The 22,962-nt window shown below is 43.3% G+C and overlaps 1 protein-coding gene across 4 annotated transcripts in view; it reads left to right on the top strand.

The window, feature by feature from the left end:
- Positions 1–10,103: 10,103 nt before the first annotated feature.
- SAMHD1 (SAM and HD domain containing deoxynucleoside triphosphate triphosphohydrolase 1) overlaps positions 10,104–22,962 on the top strand; it is a 62,429-nt gene continuing 49,570 nt past the window's right edge. For 2 of the 4 annotated variants that reach the window (XM_081864758.1, XM_081864759.1), the window contains exons 1-5: positions 10,104–10,522; positions 13,499–13,565; positions 19,115–19,184; positions 19,583–19,743; positions 22,626–22,741. In XM_081864758.1, the coding sequence (XP_081720884.1) occupies positions 10,315–10,522; positions 13,499–13,565; positions 19,115–19,184; positions 19,583–19,743; positions 22,626–22,741 (622 nt within the window). In that variant the 5' untranslated portion in view covers positions 10,104–10,314. Of the gene's footprint in view, positions 10,523–10,667; positions 10,769–13,498; positions 13,566–19,114; positions 19,185–19,582; positions 19,744–22,625; positions 22,742–22,962 lie in introns of those variants that run through there. The other 2 variants (XM_081864757.1, XM_081864760.1) reach the window with 2 other exon arrangements.

The raw sequence follows: 22,962 nt of genomic DNA, 5'->3' as shown, positions 1-22,962 counted from the left end.
CCGGAAAAAAGGAGGAGGATATTTCACATACTGAAAAAAGAACAATTGGACATTATTTGTTTGCAAGAAACACACGTGACTAGGCTCCATAAAAAAGTGCTAATAAATAAAAGACTAGGCCAAGAATTTATTTCTTCGGATCGAGTGAAGAAGAGAGGAGTGGTGATTTATGCAAAGGAGAGCCTGTCACCTAAATTTCTATTTAAGGATGAGCAAGGAAGAATTTTGGCAATTGAGATACAACATCAAGGAGAGAAGTTTTTGATATTAGGAATTTATGCACCAAATGAGGGGAAATTGGAATTTTATAAGAAGTTGCATGAGAGCATCCTGGACTATCTGGAATATGACAACATCATTATGATGGGAGACATGAACGGCGTGGTATCAACCAACATGGACAAGTCACAAAATCAAAATGTGACAAAAGATGGCAGACTACCTAAGACTTTTTTCAAACTGACTGACAATATGGACCTGATCGATATTTGGAGGACAAAGAACCCCTTGGGAAGAGAAGGAACATTCTTTTCTGAAGCCCAACTGACATGGATGAGAATCGACCAAATATGGATATCTAGAGGTCTGGCACCTAAGACCAGAAAGGTGGAAATCTGCCCAAAGACCTGCTCCGACCATAATGCAGTAAAGATGGATATGACACTACTACCAACCGGCTCCTTTAGATGGAAGATGAATGACAATTTGTTTAGAGATCAGGAGATCATCAAGAAGGCCCAAAAAGTTTTGAAGGATTACTTTGAGATAAATTTGAATACTACAGTGGAAAAAAGAATCATCTGGGATGCAAGTAAGGCCGTGATGAGGGGGTTCTTGATACAACAGAATGCTGTAAAGAAAAGGACACAAAATGAGAAAAAAGACAGATTTTGGAGAAAATTAAAGAATTTGAGAAGAAGTTAAGATCAAACCCGAAGTCACAGCTGATTCTGAGAGAAATTAAACTCTATCAAGCACAATATTCCAAATTGATAAACCAGGAAATAGAGTGGAAAGTTAAATTAATGAAACAAAGAACATTTGAATCGGCGAATAAATGCGGGAAACTGCTAGCATGGCAGTTGAAGAAGAGACAAAAACTAAATACAGTTACAAATTTAGAGATTGAAGGAAGAAACATTCAGAACCCTGTAGATATTAGAAAGTGCTTCCAGAGATATTTTTAAAAACTATATACTCAAGGGCCGCAAGATGAGGCTGAGATAAAACAATTTTTGAAAAAGAATGGACTACCAAAACTGTCACAAGAAAACAGAGTAATCCTGAATTGTAAAATAACACGACAAGAGATTGAACAAGCCATTCAGAATATGCAACTGGGCAAATCCCCAGGGCCAGATGGGCTTACCTCCAAGTACTATAAGACTTTGAAAGACTATCTGATACAACCATTGCTGGAGGTTAGCAATGAAATTTTGGAGGGGAAGAAGGCGCCGGAATCGTGGAAAGAAGCGTTTATCACATTGATACCAAAATTGGAAACTGAAAAGACACAACTTAAGAACTACCGCCCCATTTCTCTTCTAAATGTAGATTATAAAATATTTGCAGATATTTTAGCAAGATTTTAAAAAGTTTTAAATGAAGTAATACATAAGGATCAGGCAGGCTTTCTCCCAGGTAGACATTTGTTTGCTAATACAAGGAACATCATTGATATTTTGGAACTTTTGCAAACAAATATCAATACAAAAGCAGTGTTAATTTTCATAGATGCGGAGAAGGCCTTTGATAATATTTCTTGGAAATTTATGAAGAAAAATTTGGAAGGAATGGGAGTGGGACGGGGTTTTGAAAATGGGATAGATGCAATTTATTCAGAACAAAAGGCTAAATTGATAGTTAACAATGTGATCACAGAAGAGTTCAAAATTGAAAAAGGAACACGACAAGGCTGTCCTATTTCCCCACTGCTATTTATTTCGGTCCTGGAGGTGCTCTTGAACATGATTAGAGGGGACCGGATGGTTGAAGGAATTCAGGTCGGAGCGAAACAATATAAACTTAAAGCGTTTGCAGATGACCTAGTTTTGACTTTACAGGAGCCAGAATCTAGTACGAAAAAAGTATTACAACTGATTCAAGAGTTTGGTCGGGTGGCGGGATTTAAACTAAACAAGCAGAAAACTAAGGTACTGGGAAAAAACTTGACAGTTACAGAGTCAGAACGGTTTCAGGAAGAGACAGAGTTAAACGTGGTTAAAAAAGTAAAATACCTAGGGGTAAACATAACAGCAAAAAATCTGAATCTATTTAAGGATAATTATGAGAAATGCTGGTCAGAAATTAAGAGAGACTTAGAAAGTTGGACAAGACTGAAACTTTCTTTGTTGGGCCGAATCGCTGCTGTAAAGATGAATGTATTGCCAAAAATGCTGTTTTTGTTTCAAACATTACAGATTGTGGACAAAACAGAGTGTTTCCGGAAGTGGCAGAGAGACATTTCCAAATTTGTCTGGCAGGGCAAAAAGCCCAGAATTAAGTTCAAGATACTAACTGATGCGAAAGAAAGAGGGGGCTTTGCCCTGCCAGACTTAAGGTTGTATTATGAATCAGCAGCGTTCTGCTGGTTAAAAGACTGGCTGCTTCTCGAGGACACTGATGTACTAGATCTGGAAGGTTTTGACAATGCGTTTGGTTGGCATGCATATTTATGGTACGACAAGGTTAAGATTCATAAGGCTTTTAAGAATCATATTGTCAGAAAAGCAGTGTTTAATGTCTGGACAAAATACAAAGACTTATTGGAAAATAAAACTCCAAGGTGGCTTTCACCACTGGAAGCTAAGGCCCGGAAAAGGCTCAATATGGAGGCCAAATGGCCAAAGTATTGGGAAATATTAGAAAAAGATGGGGACAACTGGAAATTGCAGAGTCAGGAGAAAATGAAAGACAAAGTCCGAGATTGGTTACATTACGCTCAGATTAAAGAAGTCTTCAAACTTGATAAAAAGTTAGGATTCCAGGTGGAAAAATCGAAGTTAGAAACGGAATTGTTAGAGCCTAAGACTAAGGTACTTTCAAGAATGTATAACTTGCTGTTAAAATGGAACACTCAAGATGAAACGGTTAAATCGGCTATGATAAAGTGGGCACAGGACATTGGGCATAATATTATGTTTGAGGACTGGGAAAGGTTGTGGACTACTGGGTTGAATTTTACTGCATGCAATGCTTTGAAAGAAAATGTAATGAAAATGATATATAGATGGTACATGACCCCAGTCAAACTTGCAAAAATATACCACTTGTCTGATAACAAATGTTGGAAATGTAAGGAAAATGAAGGAACGTTCTTTCACCTCTGGTGGACTTGTCCTAGAGTGAAGGCCTTCTGGGAAACGATATATAATGAGCTGAAAAAGGTATTTAAGTATACCTTCCCTAAGAAACCAGAGGCCTTCCTTTTGGGTATTGTCGGCCAAGGGGTGTTAAAGAAAGATCGAACATTTTTTATGTATGCAACAACAGCAGCAAGGATACTCATCGCTAAGCACTGGAAAACCCAAGATTTACCCACACTGGAAGAATGGCAGATGCAACTGATAGACTATATGGAACTGGCTGAGATGACTGGCAGAATCCGAGACCTGGGAGAGGAGACAGTAGAAGAAGACTGGAAAAAATTCAAGACTTATTTGCAAAAATATTGTAAACTGTATGAATGTTAAGCAGGATGCTTGATCATAAACAATTTGGCACCATCAAAACAGACGAAGTGAATTAGGAAGATAAGGCAAATTTAAAGAAAAATAAATTTTTAGATAATAATTAGGCTAAGTTTAATTTTTTAAGAAGTGAAATAATTGTATCTAAAATTTGAGATATAACATTGAAGACTAGATAGTAAGGATGGCGATAAGGTGATAAATTGCTGGTTTAATCTTTACAACTTGGAACGCATGAGCGGGAGATGTGAGGAAGTCCAAAGGAGACAAGAAAATATGTTATGATATGTAATATTTTTGTTTGCTTATTTATATTGTAATTAAAAAACCCTTAATAAAACATTATAAAAAAATAATAATACAATCTACTTGCAGTGTCTCTTGTCAAGGCTCCTGAATATATTACTTTGACCCATCCATCTGTATGGCCATACCAGTCAATCCACCCAAGTTGTTCCCAACCTTAAATCCCCACCCTGGGGTCACCTCTTGCCTTGGATCCATTGCCTCAGTCTGTTTTTTATTTATGTTCGAAATATTTTGGAATTTCAGCAGCACTTCTTTCAGGTGTGGTTCTCTTTTTTGGAGCCCATGAAATCTGTAAGAAAAGCAGTAATCAAGTACGGTAAGTCATGGGGCTGGGTGGAGGCAATTTATCCCTCTTCTCGGGGAACTGCCATCGGTTCAGGAGGGAGAGAGGAAAAGCTGAATGGATTATAGAGAGCCTCCAAGGATCCTGGGAAGCAGCTCTTCTTCAATGGAGGTGAGTAACCATGCCTCCAGTGGAGAGGAGCTGCAGGGCTTGGAGGAGGCGAGGTGGTGCCAGGACACCTTGCCTGGGCAAAGTGAGGAGGAGAGGGGTCCTCTCTTACCCATGCCCTCCTTGCGCAGTAAGCTTCCGTGCAGAGAGGGGAGGCACAGACTGGGCGTCAAGAAATTGCTTTGCTGGGGACCGTTTAAGAACCGCCAACTCATGGATTCTGCCAGTGAATGAGTCAGCCACGGGAGAGTGGTGCTCCGGACAGATAAAGTTTATTTTTGCAGCAAAAGCAAGGCTTCACAGCCGAGCAGGGGGGTATTTGCCTGCTTGCTCTCGAGGAACCCCTTGGAAACAAAACACCTCTCAACTTTGATGACTAAACATTGAATGAAAGTTTAATCCTTCAAGTAATTCAGGTATTATCTCTTTCCCAGGCCAGTACTTTGAGTTTCGTTTTCGTTTTCCCTACATTTCAGTTTCCTGAAAATCTGGGCAGAATTGTCTGGTGTACATGTCCATACAGACTCAGCTATGTTGTGGCTAGAACCCAAGAATTTAGGTGTATCCAGTCTTTATTACTGTTCCCTCCCTTCTTTAAACAACTGACAGAAAACTGCTTTTGAACCCTGGGCATCTGGTTGTCAACTATGAGAATAGGGTGCTGGACTAGAGCTACCTTTGTCCTGATCCAGCAGTGATCTTTTAATGTTCTTAAAGAGCCGGTTTAACTTGTTCCATTAGACAGATTTGTAAAAATGTTTCCAAAGTTGAAGATCTCCAAATGTATTTTTGCATCAATGGAAATTGGTATTTTTAAATATAAAGGATTCAAAAGGAAACATTGGGTGTTCTGAAGCTGAAAAAGAGTGCAATGCCAGTAATATTTATGACCCAGTTGTGAACTATTGTAGGGTACAATGAGGAGAAAGAGAAGTAGTAGTTTAGGATTGTCATCATTCCTTTCTCCATCCATCCATTCCATCCCTAACCTTGGGAGAAGGGGTTACTGAAGGTATTTGTTCACTTTCTTCCACCGTGTGAATCCAACCAGAAAAATGTATAGGCTGATTTTTGCAAGCCCAGACCACATGCTTTTAGCAAGTTATCTTTATAATTTCTATACAAATAATTTAGAAACATTTACCAATTTTTGAAACTAAGTTAAACTGTTTGTGTTTTCTTGCTGCTGTATGGAAAAGCACATGAATCTGACCTTTGAAGAGTTTGTAAGCAAACCATTTTTAACTTATCGAACATGTCTTTTTTAAAAATGCTATGGGAAGAAAGGAGAAGTATGGAAAGAAACTTAGAAGGGGATATTTTAAAGGTCTAACTGTTGGAATTCTGCCTCGGTCAGAGGTATGTGCCTATCTGTCAAGGCACCGGCTGAATTCCTTTGACCTCCCTCCGGCGACTCCCGGCAGGAAAAACACACGAGGTCCGTTCCGGCGATTTTCCTCAGGCTGTGAGAAAAACACACCAACTGCTTCTCCTCCTCCCTGTTCCCTGCATATCCCCAGGGAGGGGAAACAGACTCAGACAGAAATGTATCTACATGCTTTTATTCCTGTCTTTAGCAGTCATACAGTATAAGATGTCTGCTCTCTTCAACAAACAGAGAGAAACTCCAAACTTCACCCTTGTACATCCTGTACAGGTCATATGACACACACTGAGCTCACATCCTGTGCTCAGTAAGAATGGACTGCCCCTTTGTTTCCATGGCAACAGTCACAAACATCCCGCCTGGCTTTGCAGCCACAAGCAGCTGACTGAGCTGCTAGAGCCTTTGCTTGCTGCAGCATTGCTGCTTTAGAATAACACTAACAACCTTTCCCCATGCTTTAATGCATATTTTGCCATATAGTGGTACCTCGGGTTACAGAAGCTTCAGGTTACAGACTCCGCTAACTCAGAAATAGTACCTCGAGTTAAGAACTTTGCTTCAGGATAAGAACAGAAATTGCGTTCCGGCGGCAGCAGGAAGCCCCATTAGCTAAAGTGGTGCTTCAGGTTAAGAACAGTTTCAGGTTAAGAACAGACCTCCAGAACAAATTAAGTTCTTAACTCGAGGTACCATTGTATTAAATCTCTGTTGGGGCTCTCTCACCAAGACAGTATTTGCCCCAAACCTGGATTTAGGCATCTAGGGAATTGTCCTTTTACTCTTTTAAACCAATTGCAAACATTAAAAACAACATATTTCCCACTCTTATTTGCCTTTTTTGTAAACTGTTTTCTAATCCTCTGGAGCAGATATTGAGGGCGTGGCTTATCTTCTGAAAAATAGTAGGTCCTCAGTAATTAGATAATTGGGAATCACTGCCCTAAGGCTTACGTAAAGTAGTACTCTGGATCCTAGCCACAGAATACAATGCAACTTCTGACAAAACACTTCCAAGAAACTGAAAGCTTTCACTTTCTGCTTAGGAGAAACGAAACTCAAAGGAAAGAGGAAACGAATGCCAGATTTTTATGAGGATTCTAAATTTTGTTCAAATTCACAGAGTGCTTACAAAAGTGTTCAAAAACCGAAGCAGTTACTTCCAGGTTTTTGGCGTTTGAAAATGGAAATGTTCCGACTTCCGAAATGTTCGAAAACTGAGGTACCACTGTATAAAAAACATGTGCACATTTGCTTGGGTGCAGACAAGCCATCAACTTGCTACGATGTCTGTTCCAGGTCTAGCAAAGGTTGCTGAAAGTCTATACCTTTTTTAATAAAGCACCAGAACTGATCACTGGTGTTTTTGGCCACCTTTGGTATCCCTGCAACCGACAACTTCCTAGAGCCCTCCTCTGGGCCTGTGGTTTGGAACTATTTATTTATTTATTTATTTATTTGAAATAAATAATGCGCACAGCCTTTCAGGGTAAAGCTCCACTCACCCCCAAGGGAGAATCTCCAAGACCTCTACAAGATTCCAGGGGTTGCAGGCATGCTTTACCCCAGGCTTATGTTTCCTCTTGGACAATGAGGCACAGCAGTGACTGTGGTGTCTTTATGAACCTGAACTTGGATAAAGGAAAATCCCACCATCACACCCCAAGAGGGTCCTTTGCTTTTCTCATAGGAGCAGCAGGCTTGGGTCTGCAAGAGAAATAAGCCATGTTTTGTGTCTTTGTTACTGCTTGTCCCAACTATCCCACATGGTCCTCTGCCCCCTTGCCCCGCTGCCCATCACTGCTAACCCAGTGGGGGGGGGAATCTGTTGTTTCCCCCCCAGCCTATGTCATCCATCCTGAATCCTAAACCCCTTTGGTTTCTGCCCATAGCTAGATGAGGGGCTCCACCCCTCCTTGCCTGGTACATCTTCACTCTCTTGATGGCTTCCTTGATGGGTCAATGTCTGGCCAGCATCAGCTATTGTTCTTCAAGTGGCCACCATCCAGCTAGCTCTGCTGAGCAGTCTAGGCTCCTAAACCAAATTCAGCAGGGGTTTTTGTGTTTGGCACAGTTTAATCAAACCTTGATTGTTTCTAATTTTTACTAGTTCCTGGATTTATGGGTGACTTGCACAGACACTGGCCCCAAAAATATATTGTAGTACATTTGATTCTGAATTATTTACATTACAATCTACTTGCAGTGTCTCTTGTCAAGGCTCCTGAATATATTACTTTGACCCATCCATCTGTATGGCCATAGCAGTCAAGCCACCAAAGTTGTTCCCAAACTTTAAACCTCCCCCCACCCTGGCTCCACCTCTTGCCTCGGATCCATTGCCTCTGTTTTTTTTTTTATGTTGGAAATATTTTGGAATTGCAGCTGCACTTCTTTCAGGTATGGTTCTGCTTTTTGAAGCTCATTAAATCTGTAAGATAGGCAGTAATCAAGTACAGTAAGTCATGGGGCTGGATGGAGGAAATTTATCCCTCCCAACTTTGATGACTAAACACTGAATGGAAGTTTAATCCTTCAAGTAATTCAGGTATTTAATATCTCTTTCCCAGGCCAGTACTTTGAGTTTCATTTCTCCTGGACAATTTTTCCCTACATTTCATTTTCCTGAAAATCTGAACAAAATTGTCTGGTCCATACAGACTCAGCTATGTTGTGGCTAGAACCCAAGAATTTAGGTGTATCCAGTCTTTATCACTGTTCCCTCCTTTCTTTAAACAACTGACAGAAAACTGCTTTTGAACACTGGGCATCTGGTTGTCAACTATGAAAATAGGATGCTGGATTAGAGCTACATTTGTCCTGATCCAGCAGTGATCTTTTTATGTTCTTAAAAAGCCGGTTTAACTTGTTCCATTAGACAGATTTCCAAAGTTGAAGATCTCCAAATGTATTTTTGCATCAATGAAAATTGGTATTTTAAAATATAAAGGATTCAAAAGGAAACATCGGGTGTTTTGAAGCTGAACAAAAGTGCAATGCCAGTAATATTTATGACCCAGTTGTGAACTATTGTAGGGTACAATGAGGAGAAAAAGAAGTAGTAATTTAGGATTGTCATCATTCCTTTCTCCATCCATCCATTCCATCCCTAACCTTGGGAGAAGGGGTTACTGAAGGTATTTGTTCATTTTCTTACACCATGTGAATCCAACCAGAAAAATGTATAGGCTGATTTTTGCAAGCCCAGACCACATGCTTTTAGCAAGTTATCTTTATAATTTCTATACAAATAATTTAGAAACATTTACCAATTTTTGAAACTAAGTTAAACTGTTTGTGTTTTCTTGCTGCTGTATGGAAAAGCACATGAATCTGACCTTTGAAGAGTTTGTAAGCAAACCATTTTTAACTTATCGAACATGTCTTTTTTTAAATGCTATGGGAAGAAAGGAGAAGTATGGAAAGAAACTTAGAAGGGGATATTTTAAAGGTCTAACAACCTTTTCCCATGCTTTAATGCATATTTTGCCATATAGTGGTACCTCGGGTTTCAGAAGCTTCAGGTTACAGACTCCGCTAACTCAGAAATAGTACCTCGAGTTAAGAACTTTGCTTCAGGATAAGAACAGAAATTGCGTTCCATTAGACAGATTTGTAAAAATGTTTCCCAAGTTGAAGATCTCCAAATGTATTTTTGCATCAATGGAAATTGGTATTTTTAAATATATAGGATTCAAAAGGAAACATTGGGTGTTCTGAAGCTGAACAAGAGTGCAATGCCAGCAATATGTATGACCCAGTTGTGAACTACTGTAGGGTACAATGAGGGGAAAGAGAAGTACAGTAGTACATCATGTTACGAAACCCTCTGGTTCATAGCTGTCAACTTTTCCCTTTTCTTGTGAGGAATCCTATTCGGAATAATGGAATTTCCCTTTAAAAAAGGGAAACGTTGACAGCTATGTTCTGGTTACGTAAATTTCGCGATATGAAAGTGGCAACAAAGAACTCTGCATTACATCCTTTGGGGCCTCAGTAAACCACTTGCCCAGGTCCTTATATAACCAGCATTTTTAGGTCTAGTTAATGCATGAAGGGGTTAAGATCAGAGAGTAAGCTGTTCTGCCAGAATTAACTAGCTCACACACCCCTCATCTTGGGAGAAGGGGTTACTGAAGGCCTGTTTATCTCTCTCCATAGCAGCTACATTTCTCTGGTCCTTCCTCCTCTCAACTTCTGGGGAAATAAGCCATCTTAAAAGTGTGATAAGGGGAGAAGATGGAGAGGTGGAGAAAAAGCTCTGTGGCCTTCCCTTCTCTGTGCCTATTCAAGCTTCCTCCCTCCCTCCAAAAAACAACACAGAACCACCCAGCATTGACACAGAAGCCGCATGCCGCACAAGCCACCTTGACTGGAGGACTGCCATCACGTGATTCCCGGCCCTGGCGGGTTTCCTCCTATATAAGGCAAAGCTGGGTCGCTCATTCGCTCCCGGTGTCCCTGCCTGGAAGCCGAGGGCGATGTCGAGCGGGAACGGGGAAGCAGCCTTCAAGCAGCCCCGGCCCGCCAGCCCGGGCGACGGCTTCCACACGCCGGAGAAGCGCGTCTCCGTCTGCCGCGTCCCGGATCCCTGCGGGAGTCACCCGCGGGACTGGGGCATCGAGCAGGTGTGCGAATTCCTGCGAAGCAGCGGCTTCGAAGACCCGGAGTTGCTGCGCTGCTTCCGAGGTAAGCGGGGGGCGGGACGAGCGGGACCGGAGAGCCGCTTCGCCTGCGCAGCCTCGTTGCGCCGGGAAGACTATAGTCATCTTTCAAGCCGCCGCCGTCGTCCTCCTCTTCGTCGTAGCCTGACTGAGGCGACGCTGCTGCTGCTGCTGTTTCCTCTCGAGCGGTTCCCGCTTCCTGACCCGGTGAGGACAGGAGGTTATGAAGCGGATTGCAGAGCCGGGGCATAACGGGCTCCGTCGCCTGAGGGTGGGCTTGGCTAGCCGTGGCAGGATGGCTTGTCAAGTCAATGGTCATAGGGTTGTTGTTGTTGTTTTATTGTTATTAATTGAATTTATATACCACTCTATACTCAGAGCAGTTCACAAAATAAAATCAAGATATAAAGCCGCAAAATACGTAATAAAAATAAAAACGGCAACTCAATAACCCCCCCCCAAACCCCCACATTTTAAAAGGGCTGTGTCTTAGGAGTCTTTTGCAGCACAGTCTACTCGGGAGTAAGGTCTAAGCGTGTTTAGGGTTGCTGCCTTAAATCCCCTTTTTCTTTTAACTTGGGTTGTAGTTATTTATTCAATTTACCTTATATGCTGCCCCTGCTCTGCTTTGCTCCCTTAATGACCCATCTTTAGCTGCCCATTGGCAGTACAGGATCCTTTGTGCATTAACCAGCATTGATATGTTCTGTCTCTCCTTGTAATGTTCTCTTTTTTTAATAATAATAATTTTTATTGGGTTTTCACATTTTTTAGAGACAAACACAAGTTACAAAACACAAACACAAAAGTTACAACAAAAACAAAACAAATATCATCACAACACCTTATTTTCTTAACCTTGTTCCCCGGACTCCCCCCCCACCCCCTCTTCATACATCCCTATTCCCATAATTCGTTCAGCAAATTTTAGTTTCTTCTTCTTAACCTATAATTGATATTTTTAAATATATCTCTTCATAATTAGCCCGATTTCTCTTGTCCCCAGTTCTTATAAACATTTAAATTTTCCCCTAAGGTCGGCGTAGATTCCCTTCCCTCGATTTCCCATTTTTAAATATAGACCCTATTCACCCAACCCAAAATTTATCATCGTTCTTACCCTTCTGTAACTAAATAGCAATAATAAAGATATTTCCCCCTCCCCCCTTCCCAGGTTCTGATCCCTTTTCAAATAAAAATCAACCATCATTTTTAGCCCGGATTCCTCACGTCGAGAGCCTTTAAGTCCCTTTCAGTTCCTCTCCGTCGATTCTGTTGGAAGTCTCTTATATCGGTCCTCGAATCTCGAAAGAATCCATTCTCCATCACTCCAATTTTTCTTCCCTCATAGATGCTTGATAGGAACTGCTGCCAAAGGTCAACCAGTCTTTCATAATCAAAAGGATAGCCCCAATCATATTTCTTATATCCTTCAAGTTCCTGTGTTGCAGATACTTCAGGGGCCCCCTCCTTCATCCTTAACATCTTTTGCAGTGTTGTAATCCAGATAATCCAATAGTCTTTTCCCTTGCGTTCCACCATTATAGACTTTTTGTTGGTATATTTCAATTGTTCTTTCTCCTCTCCTTGCTCTCTTTCCTCCAATTCTTGGTGTGTCTTTTCTGTTTCGGCTGCAGATTCCTTTCCTGTCAAGTCCTTCATGCTTTCAGCAGAGTTGCTTGTTCCTGAAGTCAAGGTCATTAATTGTTTGTTCATACTCAGACTCTGCTCTTGCAATATTCCCACCAGATAAAACATCCTGTTTATCTCTGCCTGTAGTTTTCCATCTGCCGCCATTGTAGTAGCTTTGGAATCCCCCTAGAGGGATTCTGGTTACTTTGTAAACTTTTTCCAACAGTCCAAATCTTTTTTATTTCTTTCTATCGAGTCTCCAACCACTTTGTTACAATTTAACTTTTAGTTCAGAGAGATATCAGTTAACAAATTTTCAATCTGTCCATTTAACAGTTCTTTTGACAGCTTGTTTTTCTGCACCAGACTCAAACACGGGATTCTCCCTGGTCCCGGGGGGAGGGGGGGTTTCGCAAAAAAAAGAAAAAAAAGAGGGGAAAAAAAGGTTTTCTCCTCACTCTCCAGCACAACACTTCCTTTGTTAAATCGTGGAAGAAGTTTCTTTTATAATGTATAAGTGTATCTTTTCCGCCTTAGTTCTCTGAGCTTTGCTTTAAAATTGTCCGTAGTTAGGGGGGGTGCGGACTCCCTTTTAGCACACCCTCCGATCGTCTCCAATTCAAAGGAAAAATTTCTTAAAGCCAAATTCCATTTACTCACGGGTTAATTCTTTCAGTCCAAATTTCCAGGGAGAAAGTCAGCGCTCTCCGGTCGTGGCTCGCGGCTCCGCTCCACCGAGGTGTCGATCGACTCTCAGCGCCACACCGCCCTCCGTACCCTTTTTCGAGGGTCAGGGGGGGTGCTTAAGGCGCCCACCGAGTCTTCCCGTCCGCAGGCTTCAGCGCCTGCGGTTTCTGAGGGTCCCCGCGTCGCCGGCGCGGCAAGACCCGTCCTCGATGAAGCCGATTCCCTCCGCAGCTCGGAGGGAATCCGCCATTTCCAGATCGCGCTAACCCGGAAGTCTGTCTCCTTGTAATGTTCTCAAAGAATAAGGAAATAACATCAGAGCCACATATTCCTGCAATGCAGGAAACTTAATTAAAGCATCCATGACAGATGGCCATCCAACCTCTGCTTAAAAACTTCCCATGAAGGCAAGTCCACCTTGTAATTGGTACAGGGTGTGATGCACAGTGGGCTGCAGCTGGATAGGGAAAACAGGAAAATTCAATGGTGCTACATTCTAAGCTGTCTTTCCACTCATAAAAGACTTCTCTGGATCCAAGAATTCAGAATAACATAGTTTCTTAACGTTTCTCATTTTTCTAGTGATTTTCATTTGTCATCTGCCCAGAGAATTTTGAATTATCAAGAACATAAATGTTAAGAGTAACGAAATAAGCTAACTGTTGTCTCCTTAATTCCTCAGAAGAAGAAATTGCTGGTTCAACTTTCTTTGAACTCACTGAATCAGATCTTGAAGAATTGGGAATTGAGTAAGGGAAACTTAAATCTATTGATGTTTGAATTTGACTGCAATCCTGTATGTACTTCCCTGGGAGTAAGTCCCATTGAATTTAGTGGGATATACTTCTGAATAGCCAAACATAGGATTGGACTGGTTGTGTTTCTAATTCCTAAATGGATCATTGCTATGTTTAGTATGTACCTTGAGCTTTGTACATTTGCTAAAGAAATATAGATTAGTGAACCTGATCTTTTATCAGCAGAGGAGTGAAACCACCTCGATTTCAACAGTGGTTCACATTAAACTGCAGTTCTGTTGTAATGAAGATTTAATGTGACATGCAAACCAAGCCAGTATGTAAAGCATTTTCATGAAACCAGGAAACTGAAACAGGACTTGAACTTGCCATATTGTGTTACGTAATTATCGCAACATTAATCATCATAACAATGGATGTTACTTTTCTTCTCTGCGATCTCACACTTGACAGATGTCACTAAAACTGTATTAAAATAATACCTTTAATATTACCATAACACCTCTATTCATACATAATTTATGAAAAACACCTTTTTACACGGAGGGCTACTGGAATATTCTGCAGTTTTTTGTAAACAAAATATTTGTTGTTTATGATGCAGAAATGCACCCCTTCCAGACAGATTTATGGCACTTCATTGAAGTGAAGGCCCAAGACAGGTGTTGATCATGTGAGCTGCGCACAGGTGGTCTGAAGCGAGCAAACTCCCACCATTCCTGTGGAGCCTCTTTTTATTGAGACAAATATGCAAGCCAGGCAAATACATTTTTGGGCTGTGACCTTTACACACCTTCCGTCCCGAAATCATGGGGTGATACAAAGCTATTTTGGCACCTGTTCCACAGTGTCATTTTCCCCTTGCACAGTGTATGACGAAAGGAGACAAAAGGACTCTAAGGAAAAACTTACAGACAGGACACTGCTGACTTCTGAGACTGCAAAAGGTCAGACATAGGTGGAACGATGTACCAGACAGCTGTGGCTTGTTTGGGGGGGGGGAGTTTCCCTGCACCCCAAGGTCACGCGTGCAGGCAGACTGTGGCTGCCTGCTGGCGGAGAAGTGTGCTCCCTCCGGACCCCACTCCCCGCTCTGCGATATCCCTACACTTCATAACATGCTAAGGCAAACCTTGGTTTAGTGAGATGGCACAGGCTTCCAGAGAGCTGCTTATAGCCACTTTCTCCTCCAAAGTTATTTTTGCTGCCATGCTGTTGTAAGTCAAAATCTTGCTTAGCATGTAATCCAGACCAGGGCCCATGGTTAGCCTCTCTACACCCTAACTATTTGTTATTGCTGGTGTTTAGTTAGGTGAGAGGTTAACCAGAGAGGTCAGACATAGGTGGAACGATGTACCAGACAGCTGTGGCTTGTCTGGTTGTCTGGGGGGGGGGGGGTTCTCTGCACCCCAAGGTCACATGTGCAGGCAGGCTGTGGCTGCCTGCTGGCGGGGAAGTGTGCTCCCTCCGGACCCCACTCCCCACTCCGCGATATCCCTACATCTCCCCTTTTCTGTCTATCAAAGAGCAGATCCCGAGTCCACCCGTGCCCTGTGTGTGTGAAGCCGGGCATACTCCAAATTGGAGGAGTTTATAATGCCGGGAGTAAGGTGTTAAGTCAAATTTGAATCAGGAGCAGAGAGTGCCATGACGCCGGGACCAGAGCGAACTTTGCAGAGCTGTAAAATAGTGGGAAAACATTGCATACATCAATAGTAGCAAATAAAGCAGGTTGGAAACATTACAGCATGGGTGAAGATGTGTTTGAGTCATAGAGGATCAGGAGGTCAGCTAGTGAGCTAGTTCCACAGATGTCAAAGCCTTCATTGGCAAAAGTAGGCATGGCATGAAAAGAAACAGCATAGAGTCATCAGCAAGTTGGGCAAATATATGGCAGCAGTCAGTGAGGAAATGTCTCTGGTTGTTCAGGCTAGTCAGCAGCAAGTTGGGCAAATATATGGCAGCAGTCAGTGAGGAAATGTCTCTGGTTGTTCAGGCTCAAGAGAGCTGATATTGTCCAGCAGGAACCAGGACTTGATGTCACCCAAGTGACTGAAACGACTTCTTCCCGGTCTGCACTCGATGGTACTACGTCTCGGGTGGTGTGTTACTGGCATCTCCCATAGGAAGCTGGAAGTTTGGAGATTGGACTGGAGCCGGACTGGTCAGGCCATGATGCTAGACCATGCTGGAGAGTGAATTGCACACACCGAACTGGAACTCACACGAGACCTGTAGGGGTAGAAATAAAGCATAGCCCCACCCCCAGGTGGTCAGGGGCCAGAAGGCCACGCCACTTCAGGTCCGCTGCAGATCCGGTAGCTGTTCATATAAAAGATTGTTAGCTCGAGGTCCTTGGACTTGTGGAGATGTCTGTCTGCTGGTGCAAGCCTGTCTGAATCAAAAGCAAAATGGTTAAATGAAAACCGCAAGGTGTTTAGTTTACGCTGGATGTTGCCTAGAGCCTACACTTCTCCCCCTTTCCTAATGTTTTCCAAAAATGTCTTCGGGGAGTAACTGGCCCATTCCACACTTGGTTAACCTGTGGAATTACAGGGACTACTGTGGGTAAGAGAAGTACCCCATTGGAGGCAGGATTGCTGGAAAAGATGTGAGCAATAAACAGAAAACAATAAGCAGGAGTGGTTAAGTGTTTGGGCTTGGCCCATTAACAGCAATACAAGAAATCATTTGTTGCGCAACTTTTTGAGTTGTTATGAACCTTGAAAAGGTTTCAAGTGCAACATGGATTGTGGAATATGGCTTAAAAATGCACAGTCCCTTGGCCACAAGTGCAGTGCTTCTGTGTCGCTAGAAGTCACAGCATGTGGAAATGTTTGAGATTATGAAGCAATGTGAGCAAGCCTTGAGATTAAAAGGTCTCATGCTGTACCAACTGAGCTAGCCGGGCTCTGGCTGGCAGCAAAGGTAAACGAAATTATTCAGCTAACTGGTTTTTCTTAGATGAAAAACATCAAAACTTTTACCAAGTCTGTGAGCAAGCATCGGTTGCTAAGTTACGCAGAGGTGCATCCGCCCTCTCATTTCCTGCAGAGAGTAAGCTGTGCAGGTTGTGCAGGATGTGGTTTACCACAAGAAACTTGCAGCATGCTAGCTGATGAAACACAGTAAAGAAAAAAAGACTCAATTAATTTTCAGCTATTAGCTGTTTGATTTGAGCTAATAGCAATCGATGAATCAAGCACATTGGAGTCCAGCACCAATTGAAGGGTGTGGCTGAATAGTCTAGAAAACTAAAATCGAAGCAGCAATTTCTGCTCCTTTAGATGAAGGGAAGCAGGTTGAGGTGGAACAAATTTAAAATACATCACTCTGTAGATCCAGGAAGTTGGTAAGCCAGCACCTCCCCCTCCCCCTCCCCTGTCAAATTGGTCAGGATTCAAGAGCATTTTCATTACAGATTTCTGATCATCAGGAATCAATACAAGGTTTGAGGACTCATCCTCCTCCAGTCCATTTAAATAGGTACTGGGCAAATCCAAGTCATTATCGGCTTTTCCCCCTTTTCTGATTACAGAATAAGGCAGAGGGTCCCAACAGCTAACTTGTTGGTCCTGACCATCCGGTGCCCTTGCAACCAGACTCAGCATAGTTAGGTCAGTAAGCTCTTCCACAGTTAGGTGAGAAGATGCATTTGCCTCCTTAACCATTTGCTCTTCAGCAGCGAGATTTGGCTTCTGAGCCTTTACCGACTCAAAAAGCACCACTGGATCTGCCAAGCCAGGCAGACTTGAGGGCTGAAAAGAAGTATCAAGAAAAAGTTTTTTGGGTTGAGATAAAAGAGAGGATTGCTGAGAACCCTGATAAACCACAGCTGCAGCTGTTGGTTTCTCAAGCGCTGGCTGCTTAAAAGCCAGGCTCAGCGGAACTGCGACCACCACCTTCGTCAGGGTGGGAGAAACAGATGGGTTGATAAGAGAAAGAACAGGCTGAACTTCTGCAGGGCCGAACTGCTGAACCGCATCTCTGCAGAAGTGCCAGGTTTGAAGCACTTGCACGGAAGCTCATGGCTTCGACTGCAGGGTCTGCCCTATTTGCTCCCAGTCCCTGAGCCGGAGAGACCCGCTCTCTGGATAGTAGGGATACCGGGCATCGATTTCCTTCAAGAGAGCATCAAGTGCTGCGGAGGATGCCGTGCTTTTGAGAGCAAATATTGGAGATCTTTACGATGTTGTAATCTTTGGGCAGAAACGTAACCCCCCATCTTCCTTCCTTCGTATACTCACCGGGATCCTTATAGAAGATGCGTGGACGCGTCTGAAACCCTTGTCAGGCGAAGTGAGTAGTCTAGCCCCAAAGACGTTGAGCGCCAGATGAAGTGAAGGCCCAAGACAGGTGTTGATCATGTGAGCTGCGCACAGGTGGTCTGAAGCGAGCAAACTCCCACCATTCCTGTGGAGCCTCTTTTTATTGAGACAAATATGCAAGCCAGGCAAATACATTTTTGGGCTGTGACCTTTACACACCTTCCGTCCCGAAATCATGGGGTGATACAAAGCTATTTTGGCACCTGTTCCACAGCGTCATTTTCCCCTTGCACAGTGTATGACGAAAGGAGACAAAAGGACTCTAAGGAAAAACTTACAGACAGGACACTGCTGACTTCTGAGACTGCAAAAGGTCAGACATAGGTGGAACGATGTACCAGACAGCTGTGGCTTGTTTGGGGGGGGGTTTCCCTGCACCCCAAGGTCACGCGTGCAGGCAGACTGTGGCTGCCTGCTGGCGGAGAAGTGTGCTCCCTCCGGACCCCACTCCCCGCTCTGTGATATCCCTACACTTCATAACATGCTAAGGCAAACCTTGGTTTAGTGAGATGGCACAGGCTTCCAGAGAGCTGCTTATAGCCACTTTCTCCTCCAAAGTTATTTTTGCTGCCATGCTGTTGTAAGTCAAAATCTTGCTTAGCATGTAATCCAGACCAGGGCCCATGGTTAGCCTCTCTACACCCTAACTATTTGTTATTGCTGGTGTTTAGTTAGGTGAGAGGTTAACCATGAGCCCTGGTCTGGATTACATGCTAAGCAAAATCTTTGCTTAGGTGATTGTGGTACAACAGCAGAAAGGACTGGGAAGGAGTAAAGCAACTGTGAGGTTCTCTGCAGGAGCCTGCATGTTTGCCCAGTCTCATTAAGCAAGGTTTGCCTTTGCATGTTGTTTAGATGAGCTTTCCTAGACAAAACCACCATCAAATTAATGAAGCAAATATATGTTGGTGACTGTGTGTGCAGAAACAGATGCATAGTCATCTTCTTTTGTACCACATTGGCAAATATTGGGTACAGATTATAGTTTGGAGAAAGTATGTTTTAAAACCACTACAGTTTGACATCTGAATAAATCTTCATGGAATTGGTAGAGTTTAAGAGTATTATGTTCCAGATCTTTTGACGATATTTTACTGAAAACGTAAAAAAATTATTGCAATGAACAGTAGCAATTAACTTAATATTAGCGTCCACTACATTATTTAATAAAATATGGAAAGGTCGACTTAACTTATACTTGATAACTTTCAGGACCGGAGTGAGACAGAACCTTCTGAATTGTCTGAGGAAACTGGGACAAAGGCATGTTGACATAATGAAGGTGAGAGAAGCATTTACATTAATCTGAAAGCAATGTTAGTCTATTTTTGAAAGTGGTATTGAACTATCTGTTTTTTTCTTGATTGGGATAAAGGATTGGGATCAGTTTTCCTTCTCCTAGATCAACTACCTTCCCAGGTTGATGAGGTCCATCTGCCCCTCACTTCCCTCTACAACATGTGCAGTATCCACCTTCTTGACTGCTGGTCCTATTGGTCTTGTCTGTTAAATCTGCTGGAGCTCATCTTGGCATACAGGGGCAGCCATAGATGCCTTTTGTTATCCAGTGATTGTCCCAACTTGGTGTATAGCGAAAGCAAGTTAAAGCTAAAGCATTTTCTTCTGCTGCTTTTCATATATCATCTGCAATAGTTTTACATTTTGTTTTACATCTTCCAGGTATTTAATGACCCGATTCATGGTCACATTGAAATGCATCCCCTTCTTGTTCGGATCATTGACACACCTCAATTTCAGCGTCTAAGATACATCAAACAATTGGGTGGCACTTACTACGTTTTCCCAGGAGCATCGCACAACCGTTTTGAGCATTCCCTTGGGTAAGGCACAAGTTCTTTTTGCAGATCCCTGCTTTTCTTGAACTGGTATACGCCACCACTCAGGTTACTGCAGACTGGCTGTGCCTCTGAACATGAGTAACTGAATTTTCATTGAATTCCACAGTAACCTATCGTAAAACAAAAGCACTGCTACTTGTAACAGGGAGTCCTTGGAGCACCCCACAATCGCCTAACCTTTAATCTCTTAGGTTCAGATCAGGGTCACAAGCAAGAGACTTCAAAGCAGGACAAAGAAGCAAAATAGCAGCCAGTAGGCCTGATGTTTATTGTTGCAACAAGACTTCTCACTACAGTGGTACCTTGGGTTAAGTACTTAATTCATTCTGGAGGTCCATACTTAACCTGAAACTGTTCTTAACCTGAGGCACTACTTTAGCTAATGGGGCCTCCTGCTGCTGCTGCGCCGCTGGAGCACAATTTCTGTTCTCATCCTGAAGCAAAGTTCTTAACCTGAAGCACTATTTCTGAGTTAGCGGAGTCTGTAACCTGAAGCGTATGTAACCCGAGGTACCACTGTACTACAAAGATGAAGCAGGCAGAAGCCCTGATCAGTGGGTTACATCAGTATTTCAGAGTTTCCCCTAATACATATTGGAATGCATCACTGTCCCTGTCACTCAAATATAGTCTTTCACACTTACTCCAACACAGTAAGTACCGTATTTTTCGCCCTATAGGGCGCACCGGCCCATAGGGCACACTTTTGGGGGGGGAATAAAGAAAAAAAAATTATTTCCCCCCCGGGCCCCAAAGAGCAAAGAAGCCATGACAGCGAGTGGGATGGATTCCGCTAGCTGCCCAGGCTTCGTTTTTAGCCTCGGGGCTGGGGGTCTGGGAGCAAAGGCGAGGTTGCACAACCTTGCCATCGCTCCCAGAGCTTGCGGGGCTGGGGGCAGGGGAAGCCTGAGCTTCCCCCGACCCCAGCCCCCAGAACGGGTCCGGGAGTGATGGCAAGGTTGCGCAACCTCGCCATCACTCCCGGAGCTTGCTTGCGGGGTGGGGGTCGGGGGAAGCCCAAGCTTCCCCTGACCCCAGCCCCCAAAACAGGCTGCCATCCGCAAACCTTGGGAGCCCGGTGGGAAATTGCACCGGGCTCCCAAGGCTTGCGGAGAGCTGCCCGAAGCCCGGGGTGCGCCCCGCTGTGCTCCTCGAGTTTTGGGCTGCAGGCTGCTGTCCGCAAGCCTTGGGAGCCCGGCGGGAACTCCCGCCGGGCTCCTAAGGCTTGCGGATAGCTTCTTGAAGGCTGGAGAGTGAGAGGGGTCGGTGCACACCGACCCCTCTCGCTTTCCAGGCTTCAGCGAAAGCTTGCATTCGCCCCATATGATGCACACACATTTCCCCTTCATTTTTGGAGGGGAAAAAGTGCGCCCTATAGGGCGAAAAATACGGTATTTACAGTTTCCAGGTCCCTGAGTCAAGTCAAATACACCCCTTTGTCTTGAGGCTTCATCCCACTATGGGGTGGTTAGGCATTGTGATTGAGATGATTATCTGTCTGAAACCCTTGGGGCAGAATATCACCAGTCATGACTCCTTGGGAAGGCCCTGCAGACTCACTTCATTTATTATGAATTTCTAACGTTAGCCCATTGAGCCAGTCCATAGATAGAGGCTTCATTAGGGAAAGCACGCCTCGGTTTTAGAACGGTTTCAGTTTAAGAACGGACTTCCAGAACAGATTACGTTCATAAACCAAGGTACCACTGTATGTTGCTGTTTTCTCTTGACACTAGAGGATTTCGTTTGACATGTGAAAGGCAGGGAAAAGTGTGTGAGTGAATGGTTTGTTAATGTCTCTGCCTCATGGTGTGTGTGGGGGGGAGGTCTCTCACCCCCCTTCCAATTTCCTAGTAACATACTTCCATTAAAGGAGATTTACATCTAACATATCTTTAAAAGTTAGAAGTGCCCTTCATCTCATATGCTGGTGTGTTCAGTATTTGGTTTCATGGGGATGTAGGCTCACCAAACCCAAAGTCAACTAGTAAGCAGATTTTCTGACACTGAGTTTTCCACTAAAACTCACGGATGAAAATAAGTGCTATTTGCTTAGAGAGAGCTGTTTCCTTCCCTCCTTCCTTCCTTCCTTCCTTCCTTCCTTCCTTCGAATGCACTTCACTGGCGGATAGAGAGGTTTGCTGATGTGGAATTCTTCCTTACCATCCCAAGTGACTGTAACTTTAAAAAAACAAAAAAAATTTTAAGGCAGCATTTTATGAAATTTGCAGGCATAGTAAGAGAGGAAGTTGGGTCACATTTCCTCCCCTAGTTTATTTTAAGCAATTTCAGCCAAAGAGATGTTTCTTCTGTAGTCTTAGCACTAAGCATCACAGCCCTATCAGGGATAGACCACAGCCTGCCTTTTAAGAGTACAAAGCAGCTTCACCCCCCCCCCACTCCAGTGCTGGTGGGGGTGGGGAAAGGCTGCCTTTTAACTTCCACAGATCCTTCTCTGCAGAGTAAAAAAGCAGCCTTCATAGTCATTCTACCCTAGTGCTGGGAATGCTGATTTTTTATGTGTGCACATTTATACTTGCGTGTTTGTGTGTGAGTGTATGTTTGAGTTTTGGACTGCATGTGTGAGAGAATGAAAGTGTGTGCTATGTCCTGTATGTCAAGTGAATGTGAGTGTTTGTGGGTGGTATGTGTGCATACCTTGGTCAAAGCCATCACTGGCATGTGGGCCTTGGAGATGTGGCTGACCAGCAACGTGGTCCTTGGACCAGCCTTGCTCTATAGGTTTGCAATTCACGAGCTGAGTATGTTTAGTAGTATTTCACAATATATAATGTGGGGCAAGTTTTAATTTTATTTATAAACCAAAGAATTGGAGAACTGAACCTTTTGCCTTCTTGTAACAGGGTCTGCCATCTAGCAGGCCGTTTGATCGAGGCACTGCAGAAGCGACAACCACAGTTGGACATCAACCATAGGGATATTTTGTGTGTTCAGATCGCTGGTCTTTGTCATGATTTGGGTAAGCCACTTCCCAAATATATTAATGAAGTGATTGATGCATGCTAAGTAAATAAAAGTACTATGCCATTCTAAAATATTTAGATAGGAGCTGGATTTGGGGCAGGTGATTTTTGCTGTGAAGTATTGGTTTAAACTTTTTAGTTTCTAAATTAAGGACAAGATTAACCTAACCAGCCCTGTCTGTGGAAGGCCTGCTCAAGGTCTTCCTCTTGTGCAACA

Source organism: Podarcis erhardii (assembly GCF_964252035.2).
Source record: "Podarcis erhardii genome assembly, chromosome: 6".
Classification (NCBI taxonomy): Eukaryota; Metazoa; Chordata; class Lepidosauria; order Squamata; family Lacertidae; genus Podarcis; species Podarcis erhardii.
This window is presented reverse-complemented; position numbering and strand designations above follow the sequence as displayed.